A 17,537-nucleotide genomic window follows, 5' to 3' on the forward strand; every position below is an offset into this window, starting at 1 on the left:
CTAAGTGGGTAAGGACTTTTTTTCCAGATGAAAATCCCAAATCAATACTCTTTTGTATCAAACTTTATCATTCTTTATCTCATACCTAATCCCATCCCATCTTGCTCTCCAATGCTATTAAGGATATACCATTTTCTGTATTTAAAAAGACTTGGTCTAAATGAGGAGAAAGAATGGGAGGGGTTTTTTTAATGTTTTTAAGATTGATCAGCCACATAGTACCTTAGAGGGTCTAATTCATACAGGTAAAGAAACAGTATGTAGGAGATAACACAAAACTTGAAAAAAACCAGTATAATTGGCTTATACATATTTTTTAAGACATGGAGATTACCTGATCTACTGGAATCTCAACCTGAGTATCTTCATCTTCTTGGACTTCTGCTGCCCCCCATGTTTCAGACCTCTCTGCTCCAGCTTTGAAAATGCCTTCATCTATTGAGACAAACACACAGTGAAAAATCAAAATCCAATTGTGACATCGTGTGGTTGAATGATGAAATTACAATCAAATACTTATTTTTAATAGATACTTTAGTTGATAGTATTTCTGTGCCCCCCCACCCACCCACCACCACCATGCCACCCCCAGTTGTTCCACATTTTCATTGAGAAAACATTCAGTGGTCAAAACAAGGCTGACCAAGCAGGGTAAACCTCTGTCAAAGCTCCTGTTCACCCTTTGGCTACTGATTTACTAACATAGCCCTTTGTATAGGCATTGAGATGAGAAGAAATTCACAACTATCATCGCAGTTCTCCCCTCCTATCCACAAAACAGTGAAAATGCTTGGTGCTTTAAAATACTATTTTTAGAAATTTACCTTTCCCAAGAGAATGCTATGCATTCAATATAATGTATTGGAATAATTCTTTCTATTCAGAGTATTGTAAAAAATGTTTTTACTGCAGCCGAGCCATAGAGTTGACTTTCCAGATCTCACCAAAAAATCAATATCATTTATTTTGCAGATCTCCACAAGATTTTCACAACCTCTGACTTTAAATCCTTAACTATAAAATGTAAACTCAATCTCTGACTTTAGGTTAAGCTCCTTCAACTTGCTTTCCTCTGGAAAGCAATAATAGCTGTTTTCCATATTTGAAGTAGTTTTAATGTCTCCCCTCAGCCTTCTCTTCTTCAGGCCAAGTAATCCAAGAATCACAGAACCATTTGTCATTCTGTCTATCTACTTGCCTCAAGACAGGTTTAGTGCTTTGGCCATTCTCACAGATGTTTTCTCTGTCCAATTTTGAAGGCTCTCCAGGGATGGAGATTTTACCTCCTTCCCTGGTAATCTATTACAATATTTGATTACCCCTACAGTCTAGAAAATATATTTTTATCTTTTGTCTTAAAATCCCCTCTATTTCTCTAATGGAAACCTGTTTCCCAGAGCATAATTATTTAACCTATTTTATATAATAATCTTTCGTATTGCTAAAGCTATGAAGTCACTCTTAATTAAATGTAAAATATATTTTTATACTTGTTGAGGACCAATTATATGCAAGGCATGATGCGAACCCAGGAGACAGCCTAAAATATGAATGAGATGTCGACTGTTCTCTCGAGTTGCTTCCAGTCCAATGAGGAGACAGAGATAAACATACCGCCAATAAGGTGAATGATGAGGAAGGGTGATAAGCAGAGTATTACGGAAGCTGCAAATATACAGCCCAGTGAGGAAGGAATGAAGGAGAGGAAGGAATAAAGGAAGGGAAGGGAAGGGAAGGGAAGGGGAGGGGAGGGGGAGGGGAGGGGAGGGGAGGGGAGGGGGAGGGGAGGGAAGGGAAGGGAGGGAAGGGAAGGAAGGGAAGGGAAGGGAAGGGAAGGAAGGAAGGAAGGAAGGAAAGAAGGAAGGAAGGAAAGAGGAAAGGAGGAAAAGAGTGAAGAAAAATAGGTATGGTTGACATTCATTTCTACCTTCTGAAATTACCTTGAAAAACAACCATCACAGTCAGATGCTAAACTCAGTAGACTACAGTTATGACCTATGCACATGACTTTTTGGATGACATTTTGTGTCCAAATGTTGCACTTGCTTACCAAGAGACTACAAAGAGAGGCCTATAGATGCCAAAGGAATATAGTCTTAATACTCACATTCAATGAAATGTTTAACTGTATCCAAGCAGAGCTATGAATGGTTTGCAGATGTGTTTTAGAATAAGCATTTTACCGGAAAAGAAGAATACAATCGATAATAACAAATAAAATAAAATTGAAAGGGCACTGGAATGGAAAATGACAACCATAAGGATATAAACAGCAAAGAGACAAATCAGCAAAGCTCAACGCTGTGCACAGTGACACAAAGAGAGAACACAAGCACTTTTTTAAAATGGTTGCCTCAGGTGTGGGGGGGAGGATGTGTTTATCAGTGAACCAAAATGTTTAAGCCATTGCCATTTACAGCACAGAGCAAGAAATGAAGATCAGAAAGGAATTCATAAGAATAAACAGTGATCAAAAAAAGGCAAAACAGCTAGAAAGGCCTTTGTGATAGGCCTACTAGAATTTTCATTTTTACCATAAATGTTATATAAAATTAAAGGCAGAATATTAATTTTTAGAGAAAAAATATTTTAAATAGTATTTTTTATTATAAATTGTTTATATGCATTTTAGAAAACTTGGAAGATGAAAAAATAAATATGTTTAATCTCGTGACCCAGAGACAGGCATCACTAATATTTTGACAATTCTTTCCTTCCCTCCCTCACTCCATCTCTCTCTCTCATCTCTCTCTCTGTCTCTCACACACACACACACACACACACACACACACACACTCATAAAACTGGTATCTTATTGTACATATAATTTTAAAAATCATTTCTTACTTTAAAACTGTATCATGAGCATTTTTCATGCCACTAAATGTTACTTGAAAACATAATAAATAGCTGCATGCTGCAGTACCATGCTTTAATTAATGGACAATCATGAATAATGCAAAATAGGAATTTTTAATGAATAGATACTATTCATCTGATTGATGGGTAAATATGCACTAAGATCTACTGCATAATAATCACTCTGGAAAATATGAAAGGGCTGTTGTTGAGGGCTTAGTATCTCATGGAGAGAGACCATCACAGAGACATGAGCTGTTCACTCTTCCATATTCACACCCTGTAGCTCCTTTCCTATCTTAGGAGTTTGTTTTCCAAGAATAAGCATGGTACACTGCACACAATAAGTCCTCAGTTAATATTTATTAAATGGAAGACAAAAGACATGTCCCGATTTAATGTCTTTCTCACACGTTGATTCCCCTAGGGCTCTATGCGCCCCCTACAACCCATGTGTCCTCACCCACCCTGCTCAGTATTAAATTCTCCTCCAAAATTATCTCCTGGGCATACTGGCATCCTGATTTTGATACAGTTAATTCAAATGAATCCTCAGCCTCTTCTTTGAATGCTTCTTCTACTTCATTTTAAAGGAAATCCGACCAACCCTGTATGTCACCATCTGAGTAACTTCAGCACCATGTGATGAGCCACTCTGCACCCTTGAATACCCCGACTCTTCAACTCCCTTGACATCCCCTCAATTTCACCTTGATTTACGTCATTTTCATCAAATGGAGTGATTTCATTCACAGCTCATGTGCAGTTGGGACCAAAGAACTTGTAGGTCACAGACCCGCGATGCTTTTTCATGTCTCACCCTATGCCCTCCATGTCTAGTTTGCCACTTCTACCCTGTCCCTGGGTGGCGGCCCATGGGGAGCCTTATGGCTCAAATCTTACTCAACTGTCAGTGTCTTCATGAAAATCTCCTCTGATCTTATCTTGTAACCCCACAACCAAACAGAATCAACAGCACTACCTTTTTTTTTTTTTTTGGGATGGAGTCTGGCTTTGTCGACCAGACTGGAGTGGAGCGGCGCGATCTCAGCTCACCACAAGCTCTGCCTCCTAGGTTCACGCCATTCTCCTGCCTCAGCCTCCTGAGTAGCTGGGATTACAGGCATGCGCCACCACACCTGGCTAACTTTGTATTTTTAGTAGAGACAAGGGTTTCTCTGTGTTGGTTAGGCTGGTCTCGAACTCCGACCTCAGGTGATACACCCGTCTAACCTCCCAAAGTGCTGGGATTACAGGCATGAGCCACCACACCCAACATCTCTGCACTACTTTTTTCTCCCACATACTGCATTTATTCATGATCACACTTACTTTAATCAATTTCTTTTGCCAATTCTGCCCCCTTCCCTGCTAGACCACAAGCTCCTTTAGGCATAGACCACAATTGTCCTGTGCCTAGCACAATGTCAGCCTCATAACAGGTTTTGACATGTTCTTTAAACTGAACTAACAATACAAAGCATTATATAAACACCAAATGTTTGGCATTGTCTACAAGTATTATTTGTAATAGAATCTGTATGCGTATACACTTCATTCAGGGCCAAGATCCGTGGGCCAATGTGAATACTCAAAAGTAAATTAGGCCTTAAATCAGAAAATTAAAATCATTTGACACCAAAGAATTGCCAACAAGGCCAAACTGCAATGGAAAACAATCCAAATATATAATAAGAATATGTTTCCCCTCTGTCAGTGCCATCATAAAAAGCAACTGAAGACACATTTCATGGATGAAGTCAAAGATAAAACATTGAAAATTTAAAACACCTGCTTGCAAGGATAGATTCCATGAGAAATTTGCAAAAGCATTACCTTTGTTATCAAGGGCAACATTATTTGAGCACTTTAAAACCTTACCATATTCCCTTTATTACTACTAATTTAAACTTGCACAGTAAATTTGTGAATTTAGACCATGACAGTGTTATTATGTGCCATGGTTGTCTAGTTATTGCTACGGCAACATCAGTTATTCTAACCACGACTCATGAAGGGTAAGTGGCACCTACAGCTGAGCTGTTTTGTCCCCAGTGAGACACAGAAGCAGTTTTGGTGTCACTTAGGATTTTCATAAAAACAGGAATTTAGTGTTACTTCATACTAATGTCAACAGGTTAAGTGATCCTTTTTGCCACACACTGCCCACCTGTGAACTTTTTGGTGTGCCAGTAACAGTTCTGCACACATTCAAGCGTTCTTCTGAGTCCCTTTTTACTGAGCATTAGTATAATTTTCAACTGCTCATGAAATGTCTTGAGTTTTAGCAATTTTGCTTCCTCTAAAGCTAATTGTACACAGCAAGTATAATAACAGAATGCCTGCGTATCATATAAAAGTCAGTTTAGGTAGAAAAACTGGGCTCCTCCTGGGGAAAGTAATAATGGATGGCACATCATCTTGGAATGCAGAGCACCTGGTGCTGTCTGGAGTGGTGGTCTCGTCCTAACCCCCACACTTTCCCCAGCTCTTTCTAATCCATCTTCTATAACAGCACCCCAAAGAGATTATTCTTGTCAAAATTATCAATGGCCGTCATTATGACAATACTTATTATCTCATTTACTTGATCTTTCAGCAGCTTTTAATGTAGCCAATCTCAGGGTGTGTGTGTGTGTGGTGTGTGTGTGTGTGTGTGTCTTCATTCACTCTCCAGGTTTTACCAGAAGCTTCTCCTCAGTCTTCTTGGCCAATTCATCCTCCTCTGTTCAACTTCTAAGTATTGGCCCACCTCAGAGCTGCATTGTGGATCAGCTTCTCTATCTATCTACACACTTTCTAGATTAATCTCATTTGAATACCATCAATGTGCTAATGACTCTCTAAAATGTATCTTCGGCCTCAACCTCTTTATAGATCCCAAAACATATATATCTCTCTAACTGCCTAACCTGATACTTCACCTTGGATGTCCAATAGGCACCTTGACCTTAATGTGGTCAAAACAGAACTCTGGTTCCCCACACTAAACTGCTCATCCCCCAGATTCCCCAACCCAGGAAATGGCACCACTTCTCAATCCCCAAATCTCGGAATTATCTTTATGTCCTTCCTGACCTCAGTTTCTATATCCATTCCATTGTCAAGTCTTCTCAATTCAATCTCCTTTTAAAATGTATCTCAAATAAATTCATTTATTTCTATCTCCACTCCCAACTTGGTCTCATCATCATCATCTGTTGGATGGGCTATCACAACAGGTTACAAACTAGTGTCCCTCTTCTTCCACTCTTGCTATCTCATAATCATCCTCCATACAATAGCCAAGTGCTCTTAATAGATTATTTTAAAAGCGTTTAATTAATGCCACAGCTTAGAAACTCTCCAACATTGTTCCATCACATATGGAATCCAAGTTCCTTACCATGGCTTACAGAGATGTGATCTGGCACTTAACTCCTCCTCAAACTGCATTTTGTATCTTTTTCCTTGCACATTAAATTTAAGTTCCACTGACCTTCATTCTGTTCCTCACTAGAAAACTCTTTCCTACCTCATGGCTTTGTTCTTCACAGAGTCTCTGCCTAAAAAGTTCTTTCTCCATTTTCATACTATCAATCAGATCTCAGGAAACCCTCCTTGTTACAATTCCAGTAGCCACTCATTCATTCATAGTGCCCTGGTTTAATTCTCTGCCTTGCACTTACTGTGTTTGTCAGTTTTCACCCAAGTGCAAGCTCCAAGACATCAGGCAGTTTGTTCATATTTTTCACTGTTCCATCCCCAGCACTTAGCAGTGCTCAGCACATAGAAGACACTCAGAAGGTATTTGTTGAAAGAAGGAAGAGTGTGCACTGAAACATATTTGCTGTATTGAAGTAGAATGTAAGGAGCCAACAACTTAGCCACTAGCCCAGTGCATTAATTCTTCATGTTCTTACAGGGTTTTGCCCCAATCTGGCCACACTTGGCAATATAGCATTTGGATGGAGAGTAGAGAGGGGAACAAAGGGAACTGAAGAGAAAGAAGACAGACTGAGGTACAACCTACACAGGGATCAACAAATTATGTTACTAGTGGTAGGTAGAATAATACCCCCCCCAACCCCGCAAAGATGTCCACATCCTGATCCTAAGAAACTGTGAGCATGTTACATGACATGGCAAAGAGGAATTACGGTTGCAGATAGAATTAAGGTTGCTAAGCAGTTGACCTTGAGATGGGAAAAGAATCCTGGGTTATTCATGTGAACTCAATATAATCGCAAGGGTCCTTGGGAGTGAAAAAGAGGAAGGAGGCCCAGAGTGGGACTGATACAGTGCAAACAAGACTTGAGCTGCCATTGCCGGCTTTGAAGATGGAAAGGCCACAAGCCCAGGAATGCAGGCAGCCCGTAGAAACTGGAAAAACCATGGATGTGAATTCTTGTCTAGAGCCTCCAGAAGGAACACAGCCCTGATGACAGCTTGATTTTAACCCAGTAAGGCCCATTTTGGAATTCTAATCTGCAGAACTGTAAGATAATAAATCGGCATTGTTTTAAGGCACCATGTTTGTGGTGATTTGTCACAACAGCCATAGGAAAATGATAACATGTGTCCAGAATTATGCGCTAGAGCAGGGGTCCCCAACTCCCAGGGGCATGGACTGAAGTGCTCTGTGGCCTGTTAGGAACTGGGCTGTACAGCAGGAGGTGAGTGGCAGGTGAGCAAGAACTGCCACCTGAGCTCCACCCTCCCATCAGATGAGCAGCAGCACTAGATTCTCATAGGAGCACAAACCCTATTGTGAACTGCACATGTGAGGGATCTAGGTTACACACTCCTTATGAGAGTCTAACTAATGCCTCATGATCTAAGGTGGAATAGTTTCATTCTGGAACCATCCCCCCACGCCCCTGAATAAACTCTCTTCCACGAAACTGGTCCCTGGTGCCAGATATGTTGGGAACCACCGTTCTGGAGAGAGTATCTGCAGTGGTCACCACAGATCTGCTTTCTGAGTCCTGCAGATACCTGCTGGGCAAAAACAGGCCTTTCAGATACCCTCTGCTCCTCCTGCTAAAAAGACAGTGGTCAGAAAATCCTCCTTTGAGCCTCCTGCCTTTTGTTTTCTTTCCCTAAGTGTTAATACTTCTCTTACTCATTCTCCTGCAAGGTGCAAAACACTACCACCAATCCCAGACACCCACGCATCTTCCAGAGGAAAGGAATTCTATTTTTTTTAAGTCTTACCCTGCCCTAAAAACCTTTGTAGCAAAAGCCATTTGCTAACAAACTAAAAAGCAAGGATAAATTTGATACACAATACTGCTCTCATTCAATTACTAAGTGAAGGATCAAATTCAATGCTTGAATGCACACTACACCTAAATTCAGCTCTCATCTTTTTTCTTTGAACGTGAACAGACATTTTAGTGTATATTACACAGTAAAGCCATAACAAACACTCTAGTAAAAATAAAAATGCTCCTCAATTATTTTTCACTTATCCCTTATGAATTTTATTGCTTTCAAAATGAAAGCAGAGCTGCTGAGGTAGGGAAGTCATGTCATCAATGTATTGTTCATAATAAATAGGAATCTGCTTCCCCTCCTGAAACATGAAATAAATGCTTGTGTGTTTTTTTAGCTTTTCTGCAACTAGGACAGATGAAATGAAAGCATTTCCTTGTTTCAATTTATCAGTACTTCAGTTTAACAATATTACAATTATTTAATATTCTCAAATTTTAAAAGTTACCAAATAATTAATGATACTTTCAAGCAGTTAAAGATAATCATAATTTATGCCTACCATTCTTGCTTTCTCACCAAAATTACTAAAAATTATTCTTAAATGGTATGGTAACCCAGATTTGAATATGTTTACTGTTTGAAACTGATTGAGATTTATGAGGATGAATAAGAAGAAATCATAATGATATATATATAATCATTATATATAAAGATAATATAAAAATCTTAGGTATCTATTAAGTAGAAGCTCTTTCACTATGATTTATCACTAAGACTACCTATAATAACAACAATGTTGAATGAATTTTAAAACAAAGTGTTAATTTTTTAAAGTAGCTCATTAAAACCAGCATGGCACTGGCAAAAAAAAAATGTGGGGAAGAAGGAGTTTATGACATTGAATACATAAAATAACATCCTAAGAATAAAAAAAGTCCATCTGTTTATAAGGCAATACTCTTTATGTGTCACCTCAGTCACCAGAGGCAGAATTAAAATTAAAACTGGTAAGAAGGTGATATAAAAATAATTTTCATTAGCTTAGTGTTAATGTGAACTACATTCACATGTGAAATATATTGAATTTTTATACAACTTTTTAGAGATATAGATTGTTGTCATCACAGCATCTTGTTGAAAATTAAAGAAAACATTTCCAGAAGGGTGACCCAGTAGGACAGGGTCTTTATGAAGCTTAGCAAGTAATGAGGTAGAGAGGAAGAGCAGGTTCACATGTAATAACACTTCCTTATGAAAAGGTGTTAGCCAACTCTCCTGGGATCCCTGTCACAACTTATATAATATCCCTCTTTGCATCCCTCTTTGCACCACCTTTCTGAACTAAATATAAAAAAATCATCATAAGGACGATTGAAAAACTAATCAAATGAGAGCTAATGTTCTGAGTGACTCTAATTGAGCACAGTAATACAACCCAAATGTCCAAATGTTTTTTAATCACTAATCTTCTCCACATGTCTTATTATGTCCCATCAGCTCAAATGGAAACGCTTTACAGAAACAAGAATATCGCAAGTCATATTTTTCTTTGGCAATTTTTAATATTACATAAAAATAATTTTACCCACACATTTATATGGGCTAAATTTTCTTAACTGCAGTTTGAAATATCTGGCTTCTTTCTACTCTCCAACTCCCATTTCAGGGTATTAAATCTCATCTGTTATGCAACTGATGTATACATTTGACTATTAACTATTCGCATCGAATTGATTTTCATCACCAGTTATTTAACCTTAACTTTAAATAGGTGTAGCAAAATACTCTAAGTGTAGATAGAAAACAAAAGTAGGATTATTATCATTGATTTCCCAGATCACAGGTAATTTTGTTCTTATTCCTACACTTCTATTTTATTATTTTTAGATACAGATATTTCAGATTTTCATGAAAATCAGAAATATTCAGAGGACAAAGAATAAAGCACAGATTTACAATTGTATAATTTATGCTTATTTCCTAACCTATATAAATTTTGATATGATTTCTAAAGTCTATATCCAATAAGTGGGACTGAAAATAATTAAGTACCTCTGAGTAGGTTTACCTAAACCAACAAGCATATATAGGTTTAATTCTTCATTTCTAATTTTGCATCCTTATAAAAATTACACTCCAAATTAGTTTTAGTTCATCAGAATAATTGAATTGTTCCTTTTTCCACCCCAGTGACTTGGAGTTACTTAGTTGGCCTAAAATTCACAATTTCTGTTCTTAATTCTGATTGGTCCAACTTCCTCCAAATGACCTTGTATCAGAAGAGTTAGCCATACTTCTATACTCTAGATTTATCATCATAACAAATGAAGTATCTGCCTGTAACGAAAACACATAGTACTGTTTTAAATTCCTTTAAAATTCCTTTAAAATTCTGTGTTCACTACTTCCTTATTATGCAACATTTACTGAGCTTCCTCATGCTCAGACATGTGCTGGACACCAGCCACAGAAAGATGAAAAAGGCAGTGACCTCAGGATACGCATTATCTACCGGGGGACGTTACATGGAAAAATCAATGCACACAATGAAAAGCATAGCATGCAAGCTTACATAAGCTGTTAAGATAGTGCATAAAGTAGGAAAGAAAAAAGTGGGGAGAGGAGAACAGTCAAAGAAGGCTGAGAGAGACAAAAGCTGCAAGTCAAAAAACAAGACAAATTAGTCATTAAGGAGCAGAGGAAGAGATTCTGGACAGAAAAATCAGCATATGCAAAGGCTTGGAGGCATTGCAGGTTGTATTCCAAGAACTGCAGACAGATCCGTGTGGCTGCAGCAAAGGCTGTAGGGCTAAGGAGTGGCAGGGTATAAGGCTGTCTGATGTGACCAAGAATTTGAACTTGATCGTGAAGATAATGAAGAGCAACTAAGGGACTTTAAACATGGAGTGGGGTGCACAGGGCTGAGGGAGCGTCCTGGAAATAGAGTTGCGTGGACAGAAGCAGGTGAGGATTCATGACAGGCTATGTGGAGGGGGAGATCATGGAAAGTATTATCACCCACGGCCACCTAGGATTGATATTGCTGAGGTGGAGATATCATAGCAGAGTGAGACCAGACAAGACTGTAGAAAAGAATACCTGAAACGTGGGTCACACTGAAGCTACCAAAGGCAACACATATTAAAACTGGAGATCAGTGAGGCTGGTAGCCAGGAGATTTCAAAGCAATGAAATGGGAAACCAAGCACGCCATGATGGGTCAGGACGTTCTGAAGCACAGGAGTCTGCATCAGCACCAGTCTTGGCTGAGGGGGCAGCACTGTTTGGTGGGATCTCAGCACTGCTCTGCACACCACAGGTCCTGGACAAAGGCAATGCCGGAAGGATTAACAGAATGCAACAAGAGACATTGAATACTCATACTGACAGGACTCCATGACTGCCAGGATGTGGGAGTTGACGGAAATAGAAGAGCTGAAGAAGGACTCTCAGGTTTATGGCTTGGTTGTCTACATGGTTAACAGTGCTATTCAAGACTGACCAGACAAGAGAAGGAAGGGGTTGGGGGTGGTTAGAAAGGAGGTGATGGGGTCTGATTTTGATATATTGGTTTGAGCCCTCTGTTAAGCATACTGATAGAAACGTCCAGCAAGTGGGGCTAGAAATATGTCTGTTAATTAGAACAAAGCTCCAAGATAAAGATCTAGACTTAGGAATGGTCAGAATACCATTGATAAAGTCATGGGTTTCAGAACTTGGGATGAAAATAGAAAATGGTTAGGGACAGAGTTATAGGAAACAACATATAAGGGATGGGCAGAAGAGAAACAAAGATCGAAAAGAAATAGTAAAACGTTACGGGGGGGTGGGGGGAAAGAGTAAGCTGTCAAGGAAGATATGGGAAAGTGGAAGTCAATGCCAAAGGAATAATCAGTATTAAAGTGTCCTGCCATTTGGGATCCCCTTGATCTGGTCATCTAAGTAACAGTAATTATAGTAGAGTGTGAAAGTCAGATTACACTGGGGTGTGGTATAAAAAAGAGGTGAAGTAATGAAGACAAACAGTACAGATGACTCTTTCAAGATGATTGGCTGTGAAGTAAAGAGAGACCATAGTCCTGTCAACCTAACTCAGAGGCCTGAGGCCATCAAGACAGTCAGGGATGAAAGGGGATTAAATCCCATCTCTTCTGACTCCTGCCTTTATCACAGATGTCAGCACCATAAAGCTTTTGCTAAACCTCTGTCTCTAATGCACAAGCATGTCTCATGAAATGCAAACATTTGTGCAGAAACTTAAACAATTCCCATTCACTCATGGCCAAGTTAAACCGATAGAGATCATCTTCATTTGACAATATCAATGTAACTAGAATTGTACTTCATGAATATACCAATCACTCTTGTTATGCAGATATTTATTAGAGTTTGAACGTTAGCTAAAATACCAAAATGAATTACAACATAGGAATCCATTGCAGGAGGTCAGGGGCTGGGAGGAAGGAGAAGAAAGTGAGAAACCTGCAGAACAGCACATATCCAGGCAACAAGATACCTTCTACTTACACACCTGAATGAAAACATTCCATTGACTATGATCATTAGCAATCATTTCAGACAGAAACATAAAATACTCTTTAGCTTCAGAAGGCTTCCTAAAAATTCATACAAAGAATCTTTAAAAAAATAGCAAAAGAGAAATCAGGATTGTAAATTTTCTAAATCTATCTTCACTTAATAAACCTAAGATAGAAGACTGAAATCATTCTCTAAATATTTATTTCCAAATTATATACAAATATATAAAGGATTCGATACCTAGCTCAAATATGAAAATCAAAATGGACTGGATATGTGTTTTCAAAAGTTATTAATCCCAGTTATTACTGAGTAACACTTTTGATAATACAAGGCTCCGACATTCAACTACTAGAAATAATGTTTTACTATAAGTATAAAGCAAGTATCAACCACTTTCAAAGCCAATCTAATTCTCAGACAAGTGCTAGTGATTCTGTAAACCGTGGTTCTCACTCAAGGTAAAGTGGTTTATGGTGTAAATGTGAAAATCAGTGCAAATCAGTCATCCTGAATAAAGGGATTGGATTATTTTTCACTTAATCTAATTGGCACAGGTAATATGCCTGAATTGCTCATTAAATCTGAGTGAGGGTGTTTTCAATTTAACTGTTTTAGCATTTTACAGATTAGTATGCTTCGACTTGCTTTAAACAGTCAAAGTGAGATCTCTTGAATCTTAGCATTTAAGGTGTTTATATCTGCTCCATAGTAATGTTTGAAGGGGATGATAAATTTTTATCAGAGTCGATACCTTGCTCAAGATATAATAACTTTAATTGGTGGTTAATCTCCCATCTTAACATAAAATAGAAGTTATAATGTACTCAGTTTAGCATATCTGTTTTGACTATGCATAAAGTCTGCAATTCAAGGAACTGCTGCCAATAAAATGCAGATAAAAACAAATTTTCCATAAGATACATTTTCCTGCAATATCTATCATGTTCCAAATTGTATTTAAACAGCCTAAGATAAGCCCATTTAAGCAATTCTATTGGACTCCATTTTAAGATGATGACCTAACACAAATATGCCCATATATCAGCAACTGACACAAACCCAACTTTTATACTCATATATAAAATGACTATGTTAATTTAGTGGCCAATTTGAGAGAATCAAACATGAAATATCAAATCAATGGGAAAAGAGATCTCAGTAGCTTCAATTAACGATAGGAAATATTCAAATGAGCCATAAAATCATACTATTTATTATAAAATTATCAAGGAAGAAGATTCAAAATAGATCAAAACAAACCAGCCAGCATTTTTTTCACTTGGATTAAGGTTGCTCCAACAACAGATATTGATTGAGCATCCACCAGATTCTGTATTCTTTTCGTGTCATGACTTGTAGATTTGCTCTCAATCTATAACAACAATGTATGTACACTGTATTTTAGAGAAGATAAAATACATACCATTTTATCTGTCAATTTTCTTTTATTTTTTTTTCTGGTACAGGGTCTTACTCTGTCGCCAGGGCTTGAGCGCAGTAGCACAGTCATAGCTAACTGCAGTCTTGACCTCCTGCCTCCATCCTCCCATCTCAGCCTCCTGAATAGCTGGGACTACAGGCATGCCTCATCACACCTGACTGTTTTCTTTTGCTTTTTGTAGAGACAACGTCTCCCTACGTTGCCCAGGCTGGTCTTGAACTCCTGGCTCAAGTAATCTGCCTACCTCAACCTCCCAAAGTGCTGGGATTACAGGCCTGAGCCACTGCATCCAGCCTATTTTAAAAATAAATAAAAATATAACCTTTGGGAAAAAAAAAAAAAAGAAAAGATAGAAAACATTCCTCTCAAGCATTTTAACCTATGATTGGGGTTCATCAAATAATTTCATTTGAAAAGGAATAATTCTGGCTTCTTAAGTTCAACAGATGGTATCTTCCAGATATCCTTGCTTCTTTCTTAACTGATAATTATGAAATACTAATTATATACTTGTTTTGATCTGGGAGGAGGAACAGAAATAAAAGTAGTCCTTCAATGGATTTCTTATTGAACTATAATTTTTAACATAATTTCATTGCATTAAGTGCAGTTGAATTAACTTTCATTTGGTTATTATATTTTATATACTTCCAGACACAAGAAAACACAGATGTTGGTAAACTTAAGGAAATATCTGTTTTAGGTTAAGTGGGAATGCTGATATAGTCAAGAAACATTTTTCTCTTCAACATTTACCGACAGCAAGATAGAAATTAATAATGATGATTAATACTTACAGGATGTTTATTGTATAATAAACACCACTCTAAGCATATCACATGTATTTAATAATTTAGTTGCCATAATAACTTTATGAAGTAATTACTAGAACCTGCATTTTACACATGAGAAACAGCGATATTCTCAAGTTCACAGGCAGCAAGTGGTGGAAGTAGGACTCTAATATAGCTGCCTGACACAGGAGCCCATGCATTTCATTAATTTACCAGTGTTTTCTAAACTGCCAACTATGACCCATTAGTAGATGGTAACATCAATTTAATGGGGTGCAACTAGTGGGGTTATTTTTAATAAAATAGAAGATAACAGAAAATCAAATGCAGTACCCGGGTTGGCTGTGTGGGTATAAGACCTGTGCAGTCACACAGGGCCCTGCTCTGAAAGGTCCTACCCATTGATTTAATGCTCTACTATCACCAACCACCTTGAAATTATTAATCATTTATCCTTGAACTTGTGCCTTGTAAGTGAAGTTCAATGAAAAACTGGAGCAGGCTCATGAGAAGACAGGGGCGCAATGTGTATGTTCGTGGTTACCAAGCAAGCGTGTTAGGTCAACACCTGAACAAGGGGTGAAGGAGCACAGGGGGTGCTGACAGCCCCTAGAGGCCACACTTGCTTTCAAAACCAGAACTTGCTTCCAAGGAGGAAAGGAAGCAATGGTCTTCTAAGAAATAAAAATGACCAAGGATAATTCTGTCCTGTTCTTTCTTTCTTACTTATATCGGCCAACCACTTACACTGAAAATGACAAAGTAGAAGGAAAGTGAAATATAAGGCAACCCATCGCTCCTTTTCTTCAGTCCTTACTCAACAGTAAGCCTAAGGTAAAGAGGGTTGGTAGAATGTATACATATAAAGAAGTAAAATAAAAACAGTTGAGTTAGCTTTGTACAGTATTTCCGTTCTTCTAATAAGAACAAGATGCATATGCAGGTACAAAGTAAGAAATACCAATTGTGTAATTTCATTGATTTCATGCTCTTATGTTTTGCACTTAAAATTGGCATTGCACCATAAAAATAGTAAAATTAGTATTAATGGAAATTTTAAATTTTTATTTACTCAGAATGACAGTAAGTAGCAAATAAACTAACAACAACAACAACAACAAAACAAAACCATGACAGGTCAAGAAGGGGAGAAGAAATGGAAAAGGATATATTTAACTACGTTTAGCAGCATTCTTCTCTACTTTTTGAACATGAGGTCCTATGTCTTCATTTTGCTCTGATCCCCACAAATTAAGCAGTCAAGCCCTGGAAGGGTAACTGTCATTTCACAAAATTTTTATTTCATGAAACAAATACAGTATATGTGGGTATCCCGGATCAGGATATAAATTTTTATCATATTATGGGTCACAGTCAGAAAGCTGAAAACCCACTTCACGACTACATTAGTCTGTTTTCACACTGCTATAAAGAACTGCCTGAGACTGAGTAATTTATAAAGAAGAAAAGAGGTTTAATTTACTCAGAGGTCCACATGGCTGGGGAGGCCTCAGAAAACTTAAGCAAAGGGGAAGCAAGTCACATCTTACCTGGTGGCAGGAGCGAGAGAGAGAGTGAGCGCGTGAGAGCGCACGCAGGGGAAACTGTCACTTTTAAATGATCAGATCTCATTAGAACTCTCTCACTGTCACGAGAACAGCATGCAGAAACTGCCCCCATGATCCAGTCATCTCATGGGGATGACAATTTGAGAGGAGATTTGGGTGGGGACACAGAGCCAAGCCATATCAGCTACACTGGAAAAAACAAAAGGGGTACTGACCTTCTCTCTCCATCATCCTAAAGGATAATTCACTTAAGAGGGCACCTTGGTCACCTGAATTTTAGCTCCTTGTTATGTTCTATGTCATATCTAAATTCCTCTGCCCAACTTCTAAGACCGTCAGAATTTGGCCTCACTTCAGCCTTAACAACACATCCCACAGCTCTGCAGCTAGACCCCTCAACCCCAAAGGGACGCATGATGTCTGCCCACTTGCCCATCTTCCTCTTCTCTATCCCCAGAGCCCCTTCTCACCTCTGCACCTCCACTCACACAATCTCCTCATGGCCACATTTTTCCCTTCAAGACACAATGTGATGGCCGCCTCCCCAGAAGTCTTTCACATCTCTGAAGTTTTCACACTTCCTCTCTGTACCCTAACAATACCACATGACAGACAATTTCGATGTTGCTACAGAGAGGAGATGACACTGTTTCATATCCGCTTCCCCCAAAGCTCATCACACACAACATGGTCAGGTTACATACAGCGCTCCATATGGAGTTAGGACAGGGAAAGCAACCAAGTTTTGCTTTTGTTTTTCTTTTCAGAATGTCTACTATGTGCTAAGTCCTTGCCTCACAATTACCCTGTTAAGTAGATATTTTTAGCCTACTTTATGGATAAGGAACTTGAAGTTTAAATAACATGCCTAAGGTGGCATAGGCAGGAAGTGGCTGAGCCAGGACCAAGGTCCAAGCTTCTCCCTCCATGATGCCTTTTATTACACCCATCATTATCTACAGAACCTTGAAGGAAGCATCACCACTACTAAGGCACTCAACTGCTAAGTACACCAATTAGACCAAATCTGAACAAATGTTTAAAGAGTCATAGGGGAAAGCTATGCTACTTTGAATTTTTAGGCTGCTTCTGAAGTCATGGATGAGAAGAAGCAAATTCAAAGTTAAAAATGGA

General features: G+C 38.4%; 1 protein-coding gene across 1 annotated transcript in view; it reads right to left on the reverse strand.

Annotated features, from left to right (window-relative positions):
* The window catches only part of DCDC2 (doublecortin domain containing 2), a 193,804-nt gene that overhangs the window by 33,151 nt on the left and 143,116 nt on the right, over positions 1-17,537 (reverse strand). The window contains exon 9 of the mRNA XM_033216371.1: positions 335-435. Within this exon, the coding sequence (XP_033072262.1) occupies positions 335-435 (101 nt within the window). The remainder of the gene's footprint in view (positions 1-334; positions 436-17,537) is intronic.

Source organism: Trachypithecus francoisi, unplaced genomic scaffold (assembly GCF_009764315.1).
Source record: "Trachypithecus francoisi isolate TF-2019V2 unplaced genomic scaffold, Tfra_2.0 Lachesis_group10, whole genome shotgun sequence".
NCBI classification, from domain to species: Eukaryota; Metazoa; Chordata; class Mammalia; order Primates; family Cercopithecidae; genus Trachypithecus; species Trachypithecus francoisi.